The sequence below is a fragment of the Sus scrofa genome, chromosome 15 (assembly GCF_000003025.6).
Source record: "Sus scrofa isolate TJ Tabasco breed Duroc chromosome 15, Sscrofa11.1, whole genome shotgun sequence".
Lineage (NCBI taxonomy): Eukaryota > Metazoa > Chordata > Mammalia > Artiodactyla > Suidae > Sus > Sus scrofa.
This window is the reverse complement of record NC_010457.5, coordinates 68139990-68163694: the sequence shown is the minus strand read 5'-3', so window position 1 is coordinate 68163694 and position 23705 is coordinate 68139990. Positions and strand designations below refer to the sequence as shown.

The 23705-nt window shown below is 36.5% G+C and overlaps 1 protein-coding gene and 1 pseudogene across 2 annotated transcripts in view; both read right to left on the bottom strand.

Annotated features, from left to right (window-relative positions):
* PSMD14 (proteasome 26S subunit, non-ATPase 14) overlaps positions 1–23705 on the bottom strand; it is a 101506-nt gene that overhangs the window by 45190 nt on the left and 32611 nt on the right. For both annotated transcript variants that reach the window (XM_003359536.5, XM_013984188.2), the window contains 2 exons: positions 373–444; positions 35–154 (listed from right to left, as the gene is read on the bottom strand). In XM_003359536.5, the coding sequence (XP_003359584.2) occupies positions 35–154; positions 373–444 (192 nt within the window). The remainder of the gene's footprint in view (positions 1–34; positions 155–372; positions 445–23705) is intronic.
* Positions 451–2266, bottom strand: LOC100739694 (annotated as a pseudogene).

Below are 23705 nucleotides of genomic sequence, written 5' to 3'. Positions count from 1 at the left end.
TTTACTTGCAGCAGGCAACCATGAAAGTACTCACTGTTCCCGACTGTGGCATAGCAAACACATCAATCACTCTGACGGTGTAATCATCAACAAATTCTCCAAGCATCAGACCCATAACTTCCATTGGAACTCCAGCGCGACCATGTTTTAACATCTGTAAAGAGGAAGATAGAGACACAAAGCTTTGAGATCTTTGGACCCTTTTTAAAATAAATTCATAACCCAATTGCATTTCACTGGAAACATACTCTATAGATGTACCTAAAACAACAGCTTATGTATGAGAGGATTAACGTGAAAACTATTACAAACTAAAAGATACAGTGCAAGCAGCAGAGCTCTCTAAAACAAGTATTTACATTCAATACTTACTTTCAATAGTGCCAGGGAAGAGATATAGACTTGTTCTGCTGTGTCCACAGCAGGAGCATCTGTAGGTGGCCCCTAGAAATAAGTATAAATCATATATAAATACACGGAATTTATGAATTTAAAATTAAAAGTTACATTTATTTAAACACGATCATCTTAAAAGCGTTTAGGGAAAATATGTTAAGTATCCTTTAATTCACTTACAACACGAATAATCAAACCAAGCTAGAAAATATCAAACCTGCAGAAAACATCAAACTTAGGCAAGTGTCCAGTGGATATAATGCTTGAATCTTGCAGCAATGCTAATTTACCTCCACTACAAAACAGCTACAATGCGCCAATTAGCCATGTTTTTTATCTCAGTGTGAATGTAAACTGCTGTTGGACTAGTATGATTAACTGAACGTCCAACACAAACAGTAAATTCTCTGAGCTTGATTTTCAGCTAAGGCCAGCACGAAGGTAGATTAGGGCTGAGGGATCTCTGTAGATAGGAGGGTATGGGAGGGTGAAGGGGAGGAGTGGTGGGGAGAGAAGACTTTTAATCCCTAGGTGAAAGAGCTGTGAACAACATATTCTGCACTTCACCTGATGAAGTTGTTCCCCTCTCCTACACAACATCGAATTTATCCAACTGCCCCAGATGTGAATGGTGTACGTAACATAAAATGCTTCCAAATCCTGATAGCTATCTTTAAAACAAATATTTCTATCAGTCTTATTATATCTTAAGAAGATACCATGTTTTTCCTTACCATGTTTTTCCCTAAGGATTCTACCTTCTTCATCAAAAGCACCAAACCTCTTTTGACTGTAACATGCGTTGCACAAAGAAACCTACATATAGTGCTCACCCTCAAGAAGACTATGATTTTGTAATGCTTCCCCAGTCAGTGCCTACAGAAAATTTCTTGTTTTATAATACTGGACAGTCTGGGAAACTAAAATGAGATATGACTTATAACTGCCAAGTCCTGTTTTGCTTTAAGTTCCCTTTCCTTTTTTTTTTTTTCCTCATTTTAACAGTTTTTAATGAAAGTTTTACACAAGATTATTTTATTTCTGCACCTTCTCAATCATTTCTTCCTTATATTTGCCCTTTTCCTTTCCAATTGGTGTGATTTGGCTTTATGTTGGAGGATCTTTTTGCATTCTTTGTCCAGTTTTAGTCTAGTGAAAACCACCTTGCTGGGGTGAATGCCCACATGGATGGTTGTACCATTAGCCTTCTCCCACTATACTTGTTCAATGTAGGTGAAATATTTCTTCCTGTAAACCTGGACTACTTTGCCAATTTGCTGCCCCTTTGTAGTGCCCTTGTGCAACCTAAAGTTCATTATCCTTTCAGGTGGGAATGGATGGAACATTGCACATCTGTCTCAGCTCTTTAGAAAGAGAAGACATAATCTTCCTGTGAATGTGCGCTGAAATGCCTTCTACGGTTCTTGCTTCGATCAGGAGTCCCAAAGAGACTGAACTTCATTCTGGCTGCTGGCACTTCGGCAATGACCTTAAAAGGGAAGCGCTAAAGTTCCCTTTCCTTAACATAGCATTATTACAAATTATATAATGAACATGTTAGTTATTTAAATTGTAAGTCAATACTCTATCTCATTTTTATCAATATGCTTACTTCTAAAATTAAACAACGCTTTACTTATTACCTTTCACATGTATAGGTCTGTATGTAATCTTGTCTTCTTAGATGCTAAATTTGTAATTCTTTTTTTATTTAAAAGCTCATAATATTTACTGAAAGTATTAAGTATAAAAAGTTCTAGAAAAAATTTTTCTCTAAATATAAGAATCACGTACATCACGGACTTGGAGAATAGACTTGTGCTTGCCCAGGGGGAGAGGGAGGGAGTGGGAGGGATTAGGAGCTTGGGGTCAACAGATGCAAACTATTGCTCATGGAAAGGATTTACAATGAGATCCTGCTGTGTAGCACTGAGAACTATGTCTAGATATTTACAACACAGCATGACAATGGGAGAAAAAATTATGTATACATGTATGTGTAACTGGGTCCCCATGCTGTACAGTGGGAAAAAAAAAAAGTGCGTTGGGGGAAATAACAATAAAAAATAAATTTAAAAAAAAAGAATCACATACAAACATTATCTCCGTTTCCTTATATACCAAGTGGTGAGAAAAAGAAAATCCCTCAAATTATATTTTTAATAATAAATGCCAGATAATAAATTTTTTAAATAACTAAATTCTTCATCTATTATCACCTAATGCAGATTTACCGCTTACCTTTCAAAACTATGTGAAAATTCCAAAGTAAGCTAAGTGCTATCATGACAAAACATTTGTTGAGGTTGTCATGTAAAACATGATAAATTTGTTAATAATACTAATTTTATTCATCAAAGAAAGTTTAAGAAAAAAGAGGGGACACTTGTAAATTAATTGTCATGAGAGGTTTGGGAGGAAATAATACTTTCTGGTCAGGATAAGGAACACTGTATTCATAAAAATTATTTCCTGAGTAATTGCAACTTAAAAAATGCCTATGACAATAGAGGGAACCTACCTCAACATAATACAGGCAATATATGACAAACCCAGAGCTAACATCATTCTCAGTGGTGAAAAGCTAAAAGAATTCCCACGGAGATCAGGAACAAGACAAGGATGTCTGCTCTTGCCACTACTATTCAACATAGTTTTAGAAGTCCTAGCCATGACAATAAGAGAAGTAAAAGAAATAAAAGAAATACAAATCAGGAAGGAAGAAGTAAAATGATCACTATTTGCAGATGACATGATACTATACTAAGAGAATCCTAAAGACTTTATCAGAAAACTGTTAGAGCTCATCAATGAATTTGGCAAAGTGCAGGGTACAAAATACATGGAAATCAACTGCATTTCTATATACTAACAATGAAAGATCAGAAAGAGAAATTAGGGAAACAATCCCATTTACCACTGCATCAAAAAGAATAAAATACTTAAAAATAAACCTACCTAAATATACAAAAGGCTTGTACTCTGAAAATTATAAGACACTGATGAAAGAAATCAAAGATGACACAAACAGCTGGAAAAGCATACCATGCTCTTGGATTGGAAGAGTCAATATTATCAAAATGACTATACTACCCAAGGCAATCTACAGATTCAATACAATCCCTATCAAATTACCAAGGACATTTTTCATAGAACTTGAACAAAATATTTTAAAGTTTGTCTGGAAGCACAAAAGACCCAGAATAGCCAAAGACATCCTGAAAAAGAAAAATGAAGCTAGAAGAATCAGGCTCCCTGACTTCAGATTATACTACAAAGCAACAATCATCAAAACCACATGGTACTGTCACAAAGACAGAAATATAGATCAGTGGAACAGGATAGAAAGCCCAGAATTAAACCCACACACCTATAGCCAACTAATCTATGACAAAGGAGGTAAGGATATACAATGGAGAAAAGACAGCCCCTTCAATAAGTGGTGCTGGGAAAACTGGACAGCCACATGGAAAAGAATGAAATTAACATACTTCCTAACACCATACACAAAAATAAATTCAAAATGGATTAAAGACCAGATACTATAAAACTCTTAAAGGAAAACAGGCCAAACACTCTCCAACATAAACGACAGCAACATCTTCTCAGACCCATCTCCTAGAGTAATGAAAATAAAAACAAAAATAAACAAATGGGACTTAATTAAACTTAAAAGTTTCTGCACAACAAAGGAAACCCTAAACAAAACAAAAAGACAAGCCACAGAATGGGAGAAAATATTTGCAAATGAAGCAACTGACAAGGGATTCATCTGCAAAATTTATAAACACCTCCTACTGCTCAATACCAAAAAAACAAACAACCCCATCAAAAAATGGGCAGAGGATATAAACAGATGATTCCCAACAAAGGCATAAGATGGCCAAAAAAACACATGAAAAGATGTTCAACATCACTCATTGTTAGAGAAATGTAAATCAAAACCACTATGAGGTACCACCTTACAACAGCCAGAATAGCCACCATCAAAAAGTCTACAAACAGTAAGTGTTGGAGATGGTGTGAACAAAAGGGAACCCTATTATACTGTTGGTGGGAATGTAATTGGGTGCAACCACTATGGAAAACAGTATGGAGGTTCCTCAGAAAACTAAAAATAGAACTACCATTTGATCCAGCAATCCCACTCCTGGGCAACTACCCAGAGAAAACCATGACTCAAAAAGATACATGTACTCCAATGTTCATTGCAGCACTCTTTTCAATAGCCAAGACATGGAAACAACCTAAATGTCCATCGACAAAGGAATGGATCAAGATGTTGTACATATACACAACAGAATATTACTCAGCCATTAAAAGGAAAGAAATAACGGCATTTTTAGCAACATGAATGGACTAAGAGATTATCGTGCTAAGTGAAGTCAGCCATACAATGAGACACCAACATCAAATGCTTTCACTGACATGTGGAATCTGAAAAAAGGACACAATGAACTTCTCTGCAGAAGAGATACTGACTCACATACTTTGAAAAACTTATGGTTTCCAAATGAGACAGGTTGAGGGGTAAGAGGATGCACTGAGGGTTTGGGATGGAAATGCTGTAAAACTGGGTTGTGATGATCATTGTGTAACTATAAATGTAAAAAAATTCATTGAGTTATAAAAAAAATTAAAGAATTAAAAATGCCTATGACAAAGAATTTAAAACTGGAGGCTATCGTTTTCAACATAGGCTTTGTCGACTTTCCAGAAAATAATTATTAAGAAAGAAAAAAAATAGGGAAATAAAACAGCACACCATCACCAAAATACATTGTTGACAAAGTTCAAAAACTATTTCTGCCATCAATAAAAGAAGAAATATTCCATTTTACTCAACATTATATATATCCTATACTGGAGTTTCTGCTATGGCACAGTAGGTTGAGAATCTGGTTATCTTTGTGGTGGCGCCAGTTCAATCCCCGGGCTGGGACAGTGGGTTAAAGGTCTCACATTGCCACATCTGTGGCTCGGATTCAATTCGTGGCCTAGGAACATCTATATGCCTCCGGTGAGACAAGGAAGGAAGGAAGGGGAGGAGGGAAAGGAAGGACGGGAGGGAGGGAGGGAGGAAGGAAGGAAGGAAAAGAAGAAGAAGAAGAAGAAATATATAGATAGATAGATAGATATACAGATATCTTGTACTTGTCAAAATGCTGGCACATAGTAAGAACTCATTACGTATTGGTTGAAAAAAAAAAAAAAGAATGAACAAGTTGAGGTAGTACAGGGCAAAGGAACAGAACAAAAAATACCCACTAGTTAGCTGGGAGAGAGAACAAGGATACATAAAGATCCTTAGCTCCTCTTTCACTATGTTTTGGTTCAGAAACATACTAAAGAAAACCAAGAAGCTGGTTTCTCTATGGGTTTCTCTATGGGTGTTTTTTGAGACAGCAGTCAGTGATATTTCGTGTTGTCCCACTCACTCCATTACTGTTTCTTGATCTAATCAGAACAAATTCCCCAGAAAAACAACTTGGCAAGAAGTAGAGAATGGTTTATAGCAGTGAACTACATCACAAAGATGGGGGAGAAAAGGCAATCCGTGTAAAACACTGTCTATGGGACAGATATTAATGACCTCTGGTAGCAGTGAATACGTTATCATTTTTCTATCATCATGCTTATCTGTTCAGAACAGCACACAACCAGGCAATGAAGGTGAAGAAAACCCCAACAAAGGCCCTGGAAACTGAGGTAGGATAGTTATGTAAGAGCCTATATAGCTATAATCAAGGATGACCCAAGTTGAGAAAAACGTGGAGCCATGGACTAGGTACATTGCATTTTGGCACACATTCTGATCATTCAAAGAGAGGAAAGTCATTTAAAAATAGGTATCATAATAATAAAATTCTAGAAAACTATTTGGAATCAGTAGAATAGAAGATATAGAATCAAACATATTCTATTTTAGTTACCACTACAGAATTGAACATATTCTATTTTAACTTTTCTAACTGTTAAGTACGGAAAACATTTAAAACTAAATTTGTTTCTCCATATCACATTATCACTACCTGGATAGATTAATGATTTACATTTTAAAAAAATCAGGAATTCCCGTTGTGGCTCAGTGGTTAACGAATCAGACTAGGAACCGTGAGGGTGCAGGTTCAATCCCTGGCCTTGCTCAGTGGGTTAAGGATCTGGCGTTGCTGTGAGCTGTGGTGTAGGCTGAGATGCGGCTCGGATCCTGCGTTGCTGTGGCTCTGGCGTAGGCCGGTGGCTACAGCTCCGATTAGACCCCTAGCCTGGGAACCTCCAGGTGCCGCAGGAGCAGCCCTAGAAAAGGCAAAAAAAGACAAAAAGAAAAAAAATTAAAACAAAAAAAATTTTTAAAAATCAAACCATAACCAAAAGCATGATAAAAATACTGGTGAAGGGAACACTTCCTAATTCATTCTATAAGGCCAGCATTTACCCTGATACCCAAACCAAAGACACTAAAAATGAAAAAAATTACAGACCAGTATCTCCTATAAATATTGGTACAAATATCCTCTACAAAACATTATCAAACAGAACTCAGCAGCATATTCAACAGGCTATCTATACATAAGACCAAGTGGGATAAAAACCTGCAATTCAGGGATGGTTCAACATACAAAACTGACCAACATGGGAGTTACCTTGTGGCACAGCAAGTTAAGGACCTTAAAATATCACTGAAGCGGCTTGGGTCACTGCTGTGGCATGGGTTTGATTCCTGGTCTGAGAAAGTTTATATGCTGTGGGCACTGCCTCCCTGCCCCCACCTCCAAAAAGCTTGTCAAAAACTGACCAATGTAATACACTACATTAACAAAATGAAAGGAAAAATCATCTCCCTGATGCATCTCAACTGATGCAGAAAAAACTTCTAACAAAATTCAACACCCTTTCACGATAAGTACTCAATAAACTAGGTATAGAAGACAATATTTCAATATCATAAAAGCCGTATATGAAAAGCCCACAGTGAATATAATGTCCCCATTGGTGAAAGACTAAGCACTTCCTCTAAGAGGAGGAACAAGGCAAGGATGCCTGCTTTCACCACTTCTATTCAACACAGTACTAGAAGTTCTATCCAGAGAAATTAGGCAACAAAAAGAAATAAAAGGCATCCAACTAGAAAGGAAAAAGTAAAATTATCTCCATTTGCAGATGACATGATCTTATACATAGAAAATCCTAAAGACTCCACCAAAAAAAAAAATTAGATCTAATAAGTAAATCTAGTAAAGTAGAATGATACAAAGTCAACTCAAAAAAACAATGCAATAGTATTATGTCTAAAAAAATGTACACACTTTAATTAAAAAATACTTATTGCTGGAGTTCTGGTCATGGCTCAGGGATAATGAACCTGACCAGTATCCATGAGGATGCGGGTTTGATCCCTGGCCTCACTCAGTGGGTTAAGGATCTGGCATTGCCATGAGCTGCAGCATAGATCACAGACATAGCTTAGATCCCATGTTGCTGTGGCTGTGGTTAAGACCTGCAGCTGCAGCTCTGATTCGACCCCTAGCCTGGGAACTTTCATAGGCTGCGGTGCAGCCCTGAAGGACAAAAACAAACAGTTTATGCCAAAAAAAAAAAAAAAAAAAAAGCTAACCATCATCTGAGCCTTCAGTGAATAATATTCTTTTTGCTGGTAGAGGGTATGAAATACTGAGAATTACCAAAGCATGACAGAGACATTGAGCTGATGCTATTAGAAAAAGGGCACCAATAGACTTGTTCAATGCAGTGTTGCCACAAATCTTCAATTAAAAAAAAAAACAAAACATGGAGTTCCCGGTCATGGTTCAGTGGAAATGAATTTGACTTGCATTTATGAGGACGCAGGTTCGATCCCTAGCCTCATTCAGTGGGTTAAGGATCAGGCGCTGCTGTGAGCTGTGGTGTAGGTCACAGATGCAACTTGGATCCAGCAGTGCTGTGGCTGTGGCATAGGCCGGTGGCTACAGCTCCAATTCAACCCCTAGCCTGGGAGCCTCCATATGCCTCAGGTGCAGCCCTAAAAAAGACCAAAAAAAAAAAAAAAAAAAAAAAAAAACCCAAAACCAACAACACAATTATCTGCAAAGCACAATAAAGTGAAGTTCAATAAAGCGAGGTATGCCTGTACTAAAAAAGTTTTTAAAAACCTGAAAAAATTGTTGCCTGATCAATGACAAAAAGTCAATACACAAGTTAGCAGATACTAAAGTCTTAATGGAAACATGGGCAAAGAACATAATGCAACTAATTACGTAAGAAATAATGAAATAACATATGAAAAATGTTCATCCTCACTAGCTGACCCCTTTTAATTAAGAAATGCCAATTAACACATTAAGACGTTGTTGTTGTTTTCCTATCAAACGAGCTTTACAATGCCCAATTTTGGAGTAGGTATGATAAAAGAGACACTCTCAGCACTGTTGGTGGAAATGTGAATTAGTATAATTTATCAGAAAAGCAACTGAGCAATGTATATCAAGAGCCTTACAATTGCACAAACTTTTTAACCTGCTTTTGCACTCCTATAAATTAAGTAAATAAACAGAGATGTTTGCATGAACCAGAACATTCATGATAGTTCTTTTAATAATGCAGATAAACCTAAAAACAAAAGAACAACTAATAATTTAAAAATACTATTGAAAGCTTCTGTCTCAGAGATCTCCAATGGCTCTAGCCATCTTAATCAGCAATATTACCTTAAAAGTACCCTAGCCAGCTGCTCTACTGAATACTGAAGGAACCGTCTCCTAATTTTAAAAAAAAGCTAACAGAAAGGAGTTTGGTTGCTATGTACACTCACGTGGAGGCAGATTTCTCCCCTTTCCTGGAGGCTATGCTAACAAACAGAGGTAAATTAGGAACTAACCTCTAAAACAACCACATAAACTTCAATATTTACCAATGCAAGTGTTTCAGAACACTGAAAGTCTTTTATTGGTTGGCTCTTGACTATATGTAACAGATTTCACTTCAGAGTTCTTCACACTCAGAATCTGAGCTACCAGTACAGGAAAGTTGCTTAAAATCATGACATATAGGAAATGTTCGAAAGACCTTGATGAAGCTTGGAAAAGACTTAAGGTACAAAACAGCTATCTTCATATACATGAAAAGCTGTCAGACAAAGTTCAGGCTAATAGCTCTCAAAGTGCAATCCTGAAACCAGACACATCGGCATCACCTGGGAATCTGTTATAAATGCACAGTCCTACTGAGTCAGAAATTCTGGGGGAAGAGCCCAGAAATCTGGGTTTTTAGAAAGTCTTCCAGGTAATTCTGATGCTTGCTAAAATCTGTGAGCCACTGATTTAGACTACATAGTTTGCAGAACTATGGACTAATGGAATGAAGCTATGGGAAGACTGAATTTGGGTTCAATATAAGAAAAACCTTTTATTGGTCAAAGCTATCTAAAGAAGAGTTTAAGTTAATGAGTTCCCTATAATTTGAGTTATTCAAATGTAAAAGTGGTTCAAATTGGTAAAATGTTACAGAAGGAGCTCAAACATTTAATGACTGATATAGATCAGGTGTGGTATTTTGGGGTTTCCTACAAACTTAGTAATATTACCAATCATCATATTGTTTCCCAAGGAAGACATCTCAAATTCAGTATCTTCGAAATCAAACTCACGTTTCTCTACAAACTAAACTTAATAACTTATAATTAATTATCTTGGGTCTCAAACTAGAAACCTAGGCAAAATTTTTGTTGACTCTCCTTCAGTCTTTGTATGTAATACATCAGCAAGTTTTATCAATTACTTCTTTTTCTGCATTAGGACAAAGATTTTTTTTTTAAATATTCATTTTGGGGGAAAAAATTTCAAGAAAATACCATCTATAGAGTTCACTTCTACTTAAGGAGGTTTGCATATACTGTATTTTCTTTTTTTTTTTTTTTTGTCTTTTGCCTTTCTTCTAGGGCCGCTCCCACAGCATATGGAGGTTCCCAGGCTAGGGGTCCAATCGGAGCTGTAGCCGCCAGCCTACGCCAGAGCCAGAGCAACAAAGCATCTGAGCCAGCAACGCAGGATCTGAGCTGCGTCTGAGACCTACACCACAGCTCATGGCAATGCCAGATCCTTAACCCACTGAGCAAGGCCAGGTATCGAACCCGCAACCTAGTTGGATTCGTTAACCACTGAGCCATGACAGGAACTTCGGAATATTCTTTCTACCTCCCAAATTTGTTGCATGATAGAATATTAAAGGCTCTAGGAAGAATCCTGGAGTAGGAAAAAAACTGTTTATTTTTGTTTAACCTGAAGTTTTCTGAATCATTCCATGGTCCACATGGTCTTCTCAGAGAAAAATCTGGAGTTTCTTTTACAGGCTCTGAAAAAATTTATCATTTTTTCAAACATAAAGGCAAAGATCAAGCCCACACTCCAAATAATACTTAAGTACCTACCATGTGCCCAGCACTATAGCTATATGGTTAAATGAAGGCTTCAAGAAGCTTAAAATGTAGTTAGAAAGACAGATGAAACGTATACTGGCATAGATCATCAGGACCAAAACACAATTTCTGACTTCTAGAAATGTGCTCTTTCCACTACAGCATAGCATCCCATTTTCAAATGCCCAAATCTACTTTTATTCAGAAAGCTTAGTTCCTTTCCATTGTTTATAATTTTAGAATCATCTGCCACCTGAAACCATTTCCTGTTAAAGAAAATGGAAATATGACTTGAGATGTTCTTTCTACCCCAAAGCAGTTAGTATGCCCACTGAGAACAGGGAACATGTCTGCACCTCCCTTTATTTTCTGAAATCTAGATGGGCACAGGGGCTTTGCAGAGGAAAGGCACTACTGAATTTACTTATAGTATGTACACTACTGTGAAAACAAAAATATGCCTTTTTATTAAAATACACCATAGGAGAAGTTCCCACTGTGGCACAGTGGGTTAAGAATCTGACTACAGCAGCTCGGGTTGCTACAGAAGTGCAGGTTCCATCTCTGTTTCCAGGAACTTCCACATGCTGTGGGTGCAGCCATAAAAATGAAAGAAAAATAAAGATAAAAAATTTTAAAAATAAACATAAAAAATAAAATAAAATGTAGGACATTTAAGTCACACATAACATTTACAGCTTTTCAAATTAACTTTTTATTTATTTATTTATTTTGTCTTTTTATGGCTGTACCCACAGCATATGGAGGTTCCCAGGCTAGCGGTCCAATCAGAGCTACAGCTGGCAGCCTACACCACAGCCACAGCAACGCTGGATTCGAGCTGCATCTTCAACCTACACCACAGCTTACAGCAATGTCTGATCCTTAACCCACGGAGCAAGGCCAGGGATCGAACCTGCATCTTCATGGATACTAGTCAGATTCATTTCCACTGAGCCACAGTGGGAACTGCTGCAGCTTTGTAAAAAGTCACAACATAAAAATGATAGAAAAATAATTAGGCAAGTACAGTTCACAAACATACCACCTTATTCAAATCGTGGTTGTATATACATAAGCACACAAAGTTATTTGAGTATTCTTTAATGTATTTTAAAGAACTGAGTAATCCAACTGAAGTGGCTCTGGTTGCTGCCGAGGTACAAGTTCCATCCCTGGCTCAGTGCAGTGAGTTAAAGGATCTGGCATTGCTGCAGCTGTGGCGTAGGTTGCATCTGTGGTTTAGATTCAATACCTGGCCTGGGAACTTCTACGAACCACAGGTGCAGCCATAAAATAAAAATTAAAAAACGTGAGTAAATAAACACACACAACAACAAAAGGAGGACCACTAATTCATTACAGAAGCAGAGCTATCAAGTAAGAAGCTTCAATACTTGAGGTGTTAGATGGCTATATCCTAGGCAAATAAAGATACTGAGGTATATAGCTCTATAACTCAAGGGGGAAAACAGTGTGGGTCAGAATTCAAGGAGGAAAAATGCACAGAGTAGGAACAGTCAGGATAATGAATCAGTAGTGGGCCCAGGGAGGGATTCCCAGGGTTAGGAGGTGCTACCAGGAAAACAGACAGGATGGGTTTTCATTCCTCACTCATAGAAAACTCCAAAATTCCTTCAATTACCCTTGCCCTCATGTCTCTTATTTACAATCCTATGACTTCAATGAGAAAAAAAAATTCACAAGTAGAAACTAACACAAACTTTTGATTTAAATCAACTATTGTGAGGCTATGTTTATATTAAACTAAAATGGACATATGGTGATCACATATAATGACAAATTATATATGTTCCATTCATAGGATTAAAAAATCTGAATAAATATACAGAATTTGAAATACTTTATTTTTCATTTATTGAGAATTTATTACATTTAAGAAACTAAGCTGAATGCTGAGTAAACTAAAAAACTACACAATGATATAAATCAAATGAAAGCCTGGCCCAAATATTTTTTGAATTTTAAACACTGGCTTAGGCTATTATTATAAAAAATAAATAATGAAGAAAATGTTTCTTTCTAGTGTTTAATCAACAGCCTAGCTCTAAAATTACCAACTTACATGGTATATAAATTATTCAAGTTAATAACTCTTTTGACCTTATAACAACTACCTTACCACTATAATAAACAAACACAAAAAGTCATTTTTTACAAGACTGAACATCATGGAACTTAAGCTCCAAGATTCTTTATAAACAACTATTGAAATAATTGAAGGTAGTGTTATAACTAAAGTGGTATTAAGCAACAGAAAAAGAAAATGAAAAACTAAAGAAAATTGGTCTGTATTTCACACACGAAACACACAGACCACTGACAACACATAACATCTGAATGTTCTACAACTTTATAGCCTACTAACTTAAATGAATGTTACAATTTGAAAATTAGAATACGATTTAAATATAGCTGTAGAAAAACATGGAACTAAACACACATACCTCTCACACAAACAAGAAATTGAAATAATTTTGCTACATAAATTCTCAATATGCAAATCCTACAGGCAACTGTGAAATCAATTAAAGTTAAGTCTGACTCTTTAAGTCTGTTTAAAAGGAGTTAGGCAGGGGTGGGGTGGGGTGGGGGGAAATCCATACCTTTAAATTGACTAAGAGTATCAGTCAGCTATCTAACAGAACTGGAGGGTGAAAGAGACAAGCCATAGGCACAAGTGGTGTGACTGACCTTTATACATATGTGAAAATATACCCAACCAGTGATATAATATCTATTATGAACCCCACTAGGGCATCAAACTTACCTCTGTACAATGAGTTTTGATCTGTCGCAAAACAGAAATAATCATTCGGGTCCACAAATTTTAAATGCGGTTAAATTAAATGAGACATGGGATTTTTGTGTGTGTGTTTTGTGGGATTTTTCCCCCCCATTTAGAAGGTTAAAATCTGATCCAGCATAAAAAGCTGTGACTTTTACTTGGGTAGCCCTTGTTGACTAAGTGTTAAAAAAAAAAAAAAAAAAAAAAAAAGACATTTGCCGTTATAACAGGATAAAAACTAACACCTCAAAGTGTTACCTACTCAGGCCTTTTAACAAATTTGTTAACACTATTAGTTATATTACTCCACCTTCTTCTTAGTGTGAACTGGTATCAATTATTTAGCCAATTTTATAATGTTATTAAAATACCTGCTGATTAAACATGAACCAAGTGTCACTTAAAAGAAATGTAAAATAAGTAGTATAACTGAACTACAATACTCCAAAAATATCTGAAGTTATCTTGGGAAACAAGCTATTTCAAAATTCATAAAAAAGTTTTTCTAGAATTAAAATATTACATGGACTTATTTATTTTTGTAACAGCTGTTTTAAGGTGTATATTTGGTCCTGCATTACAGAATTATTTTTATAGGTTTGTTAAAATATTTTTTTAAAAAAGAGAAAACAAACTTTATTAACAAATGAAGGTGACATTTTTGACAACAAAATAAAACCTAAACATGTAACATACTGAATCACTGACAGTACATATTTTTTAATTTATGGTATGCAATATAACCATTGACAAATTCTGTCAAAAAAATCTAAAAATTTGACGAAACTATCACCTTCAGTTTCCCCAATTAATAACCCCTTAAAAAAAAAAAAAACAGAAAATAAGCAAATTCAAACATATACAAATAACTACCACTGTATTGTTTATCTCTTACCCAGCAAGGTAAGAAACAACCTTTTAATACTTTAATTTTGTGAGTATTAAACAACTAGTGTGAAAAACAAGCTGCATGTAAACTATTTCTACTGCCTGAGCTTCAATGACTAGCTGAGGCAACCTGTTATAGGAGGTGTTAATTGGCAATAGGAGTACAAGTCAGAAGCATGTTCCCCATCGTCCTAACCCAGCAAGGCTAGGTCATTAAAGTGGAAATGAATTCTTTCATGTCGACTTAACCCTTTCAATGCATGCTTTCAGCTGTTTTCTCTCAATTAATTTTAAAAACTTGTTACTTTTTAGAGTTAAAAAAAAAATGTTCCAAAAAAAAAAAAAAAAGATTCTTTGGCTGACAGTTCCAATGACTATATTATTCAGAAGAGAACAGAGCAAGTTAATTGCATTGTAATATTGCAACTCTCCCCTCTGAAAAACATATAAACTAACTGTATTTGCTTATTTTAACACTGAAAAAAGATACAGGATACAGCATTTAAAAATAGCCCAGAACCATTTAGTCACATAGGGTTTTTATTTACATTTCTATTTAAGAATGCAAGGACTATCTCATGATGATAACTTAATCACCTTAACCTTGGGATAGAAGAATATTAATTTTTTTATTTCCACAATGTCCATACAAGAATCCCCATTATGAAAATGTTTTGAAACATATATGAGTTAAACACCTTTCTAATTAAGTTTCATTATTCTGATAAGGTGCACAGTCACAGCATATCCTGATGACTGGTTGCCAAAAAGCCAAAATTCCTTTTATGGCATGATCTCAGAGGTTTCCAGATGGCACATTAATTCTTAAAAAAAAAAAAAAAAGACAAAAAGAGGGAAAGAATAGAAATGTTAAAATAATGATGCACTGCTTTTGAAATGCCATATTTACAATACTAATATTCCCATACATAAGCACTATAGACATTTAAAACTCAATTATATATTCTAAATATTACAATTAAAAAATTAACACACATCTTTCATCTTTGAGTAATCTTGAAAATATTTTTAAAAAAATTTTTTTAATAAAAACATTATCAGAGTAAAAACATCAGAAAATGTATAATGCCTAAAACTATGCCTTGTGATAAAATCAATAAAAAATTACCAGCATTGAGACATAATTTCTTCCACTGTTATAATATAGATGGGCTTTCAAGTAACTATAACCAACAATATGCATATTAAAAATTTGATCAGTAAGGGCTTCGATAATAATGGGCAATATAATGGTTTAAGGATGTCAAAAAGTGGAAATTATACGTGCTATACTCCTTCCCTCTTTCTTTCACTCATCTCCTTCTTTTAAGTCCTCTGATATTTTTGACAAACTCAGTTCCTGCCTCTCTGGAAAGTGACTTTTTTCTCCCTAGGCCTACTGAGCTCCTCCATACAGCAAACCTAAGAGGCTACCCTGGAGCCAATATTTTGAGAATATAAAAATTTCATGGGGAAGAGGCAGTGGGGTGAAGCAAAGTAATAGTGGGGGAGAACGGTAGGTGACACCATTACTTACTTATAAAGACATGTGATCAAAGTAATACAGAGGCTGGTGGCCTAGTGAGCTAAGCCCAACTGTGACATTTCTTTCTCGTTAAGACCATCCTTGATATTTACTTTGAAACAATTTTCACCTACTTAAAAATGTGTGTTTGTGTGTGTGTAAAATATGCCATAAGCACCAACCACTTTAGACATTTACAAAACCTGTCTTATGAGAACAGGGACTGACATCTCGCACTTTGGGTGACTTTCATTCTGCCCCACAGCTATGAGGAAGGAGCAAGTACAATGCTTAACTACCACTGTTATAAAGAAACAACATTCACAGAGGATCAACTAGTCAGATTTCAAAGTATAAGAATACTATAATTGTTTAGTAGTGGCTAAAACGTGCTAAGCATTTTTTTTTTTTTCTCTTGCATTTTAGGGCCGCACTAGCAGCATATGGAAGTTACCAGGCTAGGGGTTGAATCGGAGCTACAGCTGCCGGCCTACACCACAGCCACAGCAACATGGGATCCGAGCCCCATCTGCGATCTACACCACAGCTCACGTCAATGCTGGATCCTTAACCTACTGAGCAGGGACTGAACCACCATCCTCATGGATTCTAGTCGGATTCGTTTCTGCTGTGTCACAACGGGAAATCCAAAAACTCCCTAACTTTTATAGTTGGAAACAGAGTCCTAGAATCAAGCAGAATCTTGAAAGTTATACAACAGAACCTTAAGGTATCAGAACTGTTCTACAATAAACGCTACAACTGGCTTTGACTTTTAAGTTTCTATAGGACCTCCCTTTTTCCTTTTACACTGTACTATTTGTTTATTTAAATTACAAAATATGTAAAATACAGTCAGTCACAAATGAACTGGTTATTTTGGGAAGCATTCATAATTCATTAAGCTCATCTTCTAAATTACAGTATGCAATGTCATATATGAAATGTTACACACACACACATACATGGAATGCATGTTTTTATTAACTCAGTAACCACAGACTTCAAGAGGCCACTTGCCAGGTACTAGCTATACAAAGGTTCACAGGCTCCTGACCTTAAAATGTTTACAAACTAGAAGGGAGAGAGACAAGAAAAACCATAAAAACACCATAAAATCATGTACAGGAGGCACAGAAGTCAGAGTAATGTATTTGATATAATTGTCCCTTATGCTAAGAATTGAAAAATATGTAGAACTTTTCAAGGCAGAGAGAGAGAGAGGACAGTAGCAAAGAAAGGCATCCCAGGAAAAGAAAATGACACATTTAAAGGCACAAGAGACATGAAGTAGCAATCATCCTGTATGTTCGAAGCTTTTTAAAAAACAGTGTGCTAACTGAGGCATGGATTCTTTTTTTTTTTCTTTTTTTTTTTTTGTGCCTTTTCTAGGGCCTCTCCTGTGGCATATGGAGGTTCTCAGGCTAGGGGTCTAATCGGAGCTGTAGCCACTGGCCTACAGCAGAGCCACAGCAATGCCAGATTCGAGCCACATCTGCAAGCTACACCACAGTTCATGGCAATGCCGGATCCTTAACCCACTGAGCAAGGCCAGGAATCAAACTGAAACCTCATGGTGCCTAGTCGGATTCATTAACTGCTGAGCCACGAAGGGAACTCCTGAAGCATGGATTCTTAAGAAGCCAAACAGGAGTTAATACTGCTTCCATTTCAATGGTTATTTCAATGGGTACTTGAGTATATTCTCAGCACTTCAGAATATAAATCAAACAGTGTGGAGTTCTCTGACATGCTTAATTAAAATAAATACACAGTTCTAGGACAACAGAGAAGATACTTTCCATGCAAAATGCTCTCTTATATGTAGTTCCTCTTTGGTTTATAGAATTTGTACAAATATTACATCTGACTCAGTTTTGAGACCAAGAGCTACTTCTCTTTAATATGCAGCTGTCAGAATAAAATATTTTTTCAACAAATATTATATCTGACATCTAAGCAATGGGTACCACTGGAAGAGAAGACAGAGTTCAAGGCTGGGATTAGCTGGATCACAGATCAGAGGTGCTGAAGGTTAAATGGATGCTACTGTGATCAGCTGTTAGAGCCACTAAGCAGCCATAAAAGCCAGGCCCTGAAGGTATTAACACAGAATACTAATAACCTTGCCTGTTTGGGTGTATCTTGCTTTGTATTTTTCAAGTATGTTACTTATCTCGCCTGTGAAAGAAGAATAAAGCCAAGGAACAAAATATAAAAAAAAGCACCATATAGAGGAGAGGGAATCCAAAAAAACAAAAACAAAAACAAAAACATGCAGGCATGGCTAGGAGAGAAAAAGAAAAAAAAAGGACCTGGGAAAGCTCTGTGTGCTACACACTATGACATGTACTAGGTATATGAAAAACCAATTACGTGGGTGCTCGTCCTCAAAGTGTATGTAGGAGACAGATAATTATATAGATAAACATAAAAATGAATATATAACTGTAATGCAGCTTTGGTACCAAAAAAAGAGAATAAGCCTTGAGAATATAATAAAAACAAAGACTTACTTCCAAAGAGCTCCGCCCTCCCCTGCCCCCTAAGCAAACAAGCAATGAACATGGAAGCCAGTGGTTCTTAACCTTGTTTATTCCTGAAAATCATCTGGCAAGCTTAAAAAATTCTGATGCCTAGGCCCACCCTCTGAGATTCTGATTTAAATTGCTCTGGGGTGAGTGATTCTAAAGTACAGCCAAGGTTGAGACCACTGATGTAAATTCAGAAAGTGAAGATTTCATTATTGCAAGGTTAATGAAATGACTACAGTGAGTTTGCCCAGCTACCTGGCTAGGAATTTTAGAAGTCTAGAGCCAATTGCCAAACATATCACATTCAATATTACCATGGGGTTTTATTATAATTTCAACCTAGGTGAAACAGAGGTTTTACAGTGTTATAGAAATATGAAATAAAGAGAGATTAGTCAGGTTTGGAGATATCATGTGTACTGATATCCACCAAATATTTAAAGCCCTTCTTTCTGGCACATAAAAAAGACTGCATTTCCTTGATTTCTTGAATTTAGATGTGAACATGTGACTTGCTTTAGTCCATGAAATATAAGGAGAGGTGATTTGTCGTTTCCAGCCAAAAGCTTTTTACAAGCCAGTGCTCAACGATGATGTTCTGTCAGCTTACCCAGAGTAAGGATGACACCACAGAAGAGTACCCAGCTGATCCAGCATAAGCAAAAAAGAAAGCTTTGGTTTTTAAGCCATTGAGGTTTCAGGGTTGTTGCAAAAGCGAAACACAGTCTTCTTGACTGACACACCACAGAAAACTTCTGGGGGAAGGGGAGTGATTAAGCAGTGTGCAAGGAGAGTAAGTAGTAATTCATCAGCAAAACAATGGAGGCAAATGGTATTCATTTAGCAAGAACTCCCTGAACAAAGTCATGAGTGAATAAGCAGAATGCTCTGGGACCCTTGAGGAATTACAAAATAGTATATAATATGGCTAGTTTAGGATATGAGATGGTTGGAGTAGGAGATGAAGCTAGAAAGAGGCAAACCATGAAAAACAAAATATCTAGACAGGAGACCAACTCATCGAAGGGCCTGTGACCCCTGTGATCCAAAAGGACCATTTCACGACTGGTTCACATACTGGTCCTCAATCTTCTTTCTGCCCTAGTATACCTAAGTGATAAGACCCACTCTCACCAATAATAATAGTAAACCACTCCAGATACCTTTGTAGAAAGCTGCCAGTTCATGCTGATTGTGTTCTTTTAGGAGATGGTACTCTGTTCACTATTCCCTCAAGAATCACTACACTCTGGCCTCAGGACTATAATTTGTATTCTACAGTGAAGATGATTGAAGCCTTATGAAGGATGATTAAACAAATGAATAAAAAAAATCAGTTCCAAATATTAAAAAGAACTCTGGCATTTGTGGTGGCAGGAAGATTTACTATGAGACACTGGTGACAACGGGGGTACAGATAAAGATTATGGTGAAGGCCTGAATTAAGCAGAGGAAATGACAGGAAAGAAGAAATAAACCTGAGAAACTTTCTGGAAACAGACTCTACAGTATAATACTTGGGTACTAATAATTGCAGGAAATGGAGAAGAATAAAATGGTTGCATGTTTTGCTGGGGCAGCTGGGCAAATGTCAATATCATTAATCGAGATAGGAAATAACTTCAGACCATATTCCAAATCTCCAGAATCTGACTGCATCTTACTTTAACCCACATTATAGCATTCTGGTGATAATTATAAACATTACATGGTCAAGAAATCCATTTCTATCTAACTTTAACTTACTTTATTTTTAATTCTTAGTGGAAACTTATTTTTAACTCTTAGTGGAAATGGACTGAGATTCCTTTCCTTCCTATTACCTTGTTTAATCAAGACCTGACATTACAAAGTTCAGATTTAAGCCAATACAGCTATAATAACATTATATCTAGTCTGTTTAAATGGAGGATTACACCCTGTCCTAAGAGTAACAATGTAAGACTACCAAAAACCATTACAGCAATCAGTTATTCACCGAAAATTAAACATACCAACATCTAATCTCAGTAGGACTAGATTTCTTCCTTCTCAGTATAAACCACTGAAGTTCTTCATCCCCAAGTAGGGTTGCAAGATGAAAATAAATGATACTCAGTTAAATTTGAATTTCAGATAAATGAATATTTTTTTAACATGTATATCCCATGCAATTCTGGGGACAAACTTATATTTTTAAAATATTCATTGTTTATCTGAAATTCAAATTTAACTGGGCATCTAGTGTTTTTATTTGCTAAATATGGCAACGCTATTCCCAAATAACAAGTACCTTCTATTCTAAGTCCATATTCTAAGTCTCGTTCTCGTTTTATTTGTTCTGCCTAGCTTAAGCTAGAGGCAATTTTATATTACTACACATACCAATAGCCTTTTCAAAACCTGTTACTTCTTTGTCTTCTTCTTCTTCTTCTTTTTTTTTTTTTTTGCTTTTTGGGGTTGCACCTGTGGCATACGGAGGTTCCCAGGCTAGGGGTCAAATCAGAGCTACAACTGCGGCCTACACTACAGCCACAGCAACTTGGGATCCAAGCCAAGGCTGCGACCTACAACCTACACCACAGCTCTCGGGAATGCTGGATCCCTGACCCACTGAGCAAAGCCAGGGATTGAACCCACATCCTCATGGATACTAGTCGGATTCATTTCTGCTGCACTACAACGGGAACTCCCTTGTCTTTATAAGTAATAATTTTAAGACTAATGTGCACTTGCCAAATGGTCACTTAGTTCCTTCATATTAAAAAAAAGCACAAAGGAAATTTACATCTTAATGATATACAAATCATATTTTATTCTTGTTAGAAATCAGCATCTACTTTGAAATACCTTCTCTCTCTAAATGCTAAAAAAAAAATCATTCATTACCTGCAAAATGTCTTTTACTTCAGGCTAAGAAAACAGTCATAGTTCAGAGCACGTACCTATGGCCATGGTGGTCTCTGCCCCTAGTCTAGCAGACAGGGAACTGGCTGTGCATACCCTGAGCAGCGCTCTCCAGCTGCACTAGATTTTCTCTGCTACACATTATTCTCTTCATGATATGAAGTCCCCAGTAAGTAAAATACTGCGTACGGGCTTGGCATTCACTTCTTTATAATTTCATGGGGCATCTGGGTCAGAGCTCCACATACTACTATTGCTTCCTGATGGTATATCTTAATAGAAAAGGACACTAACATAATTGAAAGGATCCCACACTAGAGAAAGATTATCCAATACATACAAAAACAGATGTTCGATAAATAACTCTTCGATCTCTTTATAAATAAATGCAGTTTCAGCTTTTATTTTTGATCACTATCTCATGCACAAACATGCCAAGCAAGGCATTCTGATACCTCTGTGAGCCAAGCATACGTGAAAATGCCAAAGGCAATCCTATGCTCCTGTTGTCTCCATTAAGAATTTTAGATCCATTCTCCCAGAAGGATAAGCATATCCAAAAAAAAGAATAAATGACAGAGTTCCCGTCGTGGCGCAGTGGTTTATGAATCCGACTAGGAACCATGAGGTTGCAGGTTCGGTCCCTGCCCTTGCTCAGTGGGTTAACGATCCAGCGTTGCCGTGAGCTGTGGTGTAAGTCGCAGACGCGGCTCGGATCCCGCGTTGCTGTGGCTCTGGCGTAGGCCGGTGGCTGCCGCTCCGATTCAACCCCTAGCCTGGGAACCTCCATATGCTGCAGGAGCGGCCCAAGAAATAGCAAAAAGACAAAAGAATAAATGAGAGGTTAGAGAAAAGGAAACTAATATGCTTGAGGCATATTCAGAAAGGGAATAAGAGACTGAGATAAGTAAACCACTTAGGCAGCAGACTGGACACGAGGGTTATTATTTAGGGAACTGATTTGTCTCAGGCCTAAGAGAAAGCTGCCTTCCTGGGTGTGAGAGAGGCCAATAAGGCAAGTATGTGAGCAACTGAGAAGAAAAGAAAGCAAAGTAACATCTATTCACAGAGTCAAAATTAATTTTTCTAACCACTGTTAGTTTCTTTTAAACATTGAAACTTATTACAAAATATTTAAAAGACACTAAAAGAGCTAATAAATAATACAATACACTCACTAAACAGCTTATGAAATAAAACTTCACCAAACAACTGGGCTTTAGCTTCTATGTCATCCTCCCTGCCTGACTGCATCCTTCCTCTCCATACCCCCAGTTGTAGCTACTATTCCAATTTTGGTGATATCATGCATTTCTTTATAGGTAATATATAACTTTATAGTACTTGCATGTTTTTAAATTGTGTATAAAAACTTAGAATGTATTATTTCTACACTGGCTTTTTTCCTCCAGTACGTTAATGGATTAATCATGCTGACGTGACGATCATCGACTTTACAAAAGTCCACTGTGAAGCAAAGTTATGTACACATTCTCCTACTAATGGACGATTAGGTTGTTTTCATTTTTTTGATATTATAAACTAGAGATCAGCAAACTAGGGCCTGTGGGAGAGCCAGCTGACTGTTTTTGAAAATGAAGTTTTATTGGAACAGGGCCAGGCCCATTCATTCTGTATTATGTATGGCTGCTTTAACACTACAATGGCAGAGTGAAATTGAGTGATTGCAACAGAGGCCATTTGGTCCATGAGTCTAAAATATTTACCATCCAGCCCTTTAAAAAAGGAGTACCAATGCATTATAAACAATGCTGTTACAAATGTTGCTGTATCCATGTGGGAGACCTTCCCTAGGGAATATAATTAGGAAAAGATCTCCTAAGATGTAAGGTAAGAAAATCTTTATCATTACTAGATTTTACCAAAACGTACAAGGTGGTTGTTGTACACTACCACTAGTTTATACAGCTTTATAAACCATTTATATTTCTTCTTCTAATGTTCCCATCTTTCACCCATTTAAAAATGAATGTCTTTTTCTCACTGATTTGTAGAAGCTAAATATATATATTGATGACTAGTGCTTTGTCTATAATATGTCTGAGATACATCTTCCCCAATCTGGGGCTCACTACTTTGCTTTTTACATTTCTTCATGCCTTGGTTTTATTTGAAAAAAAAAAAAAATGAGGATGTTAATAATCCAATTTCATAAAGTTTTTGAAAAGATTACATAAATTAATATATTTTAGGTTCTTCAAACAGTGCTTGGCACATGTAAATGCTCTGCAAATA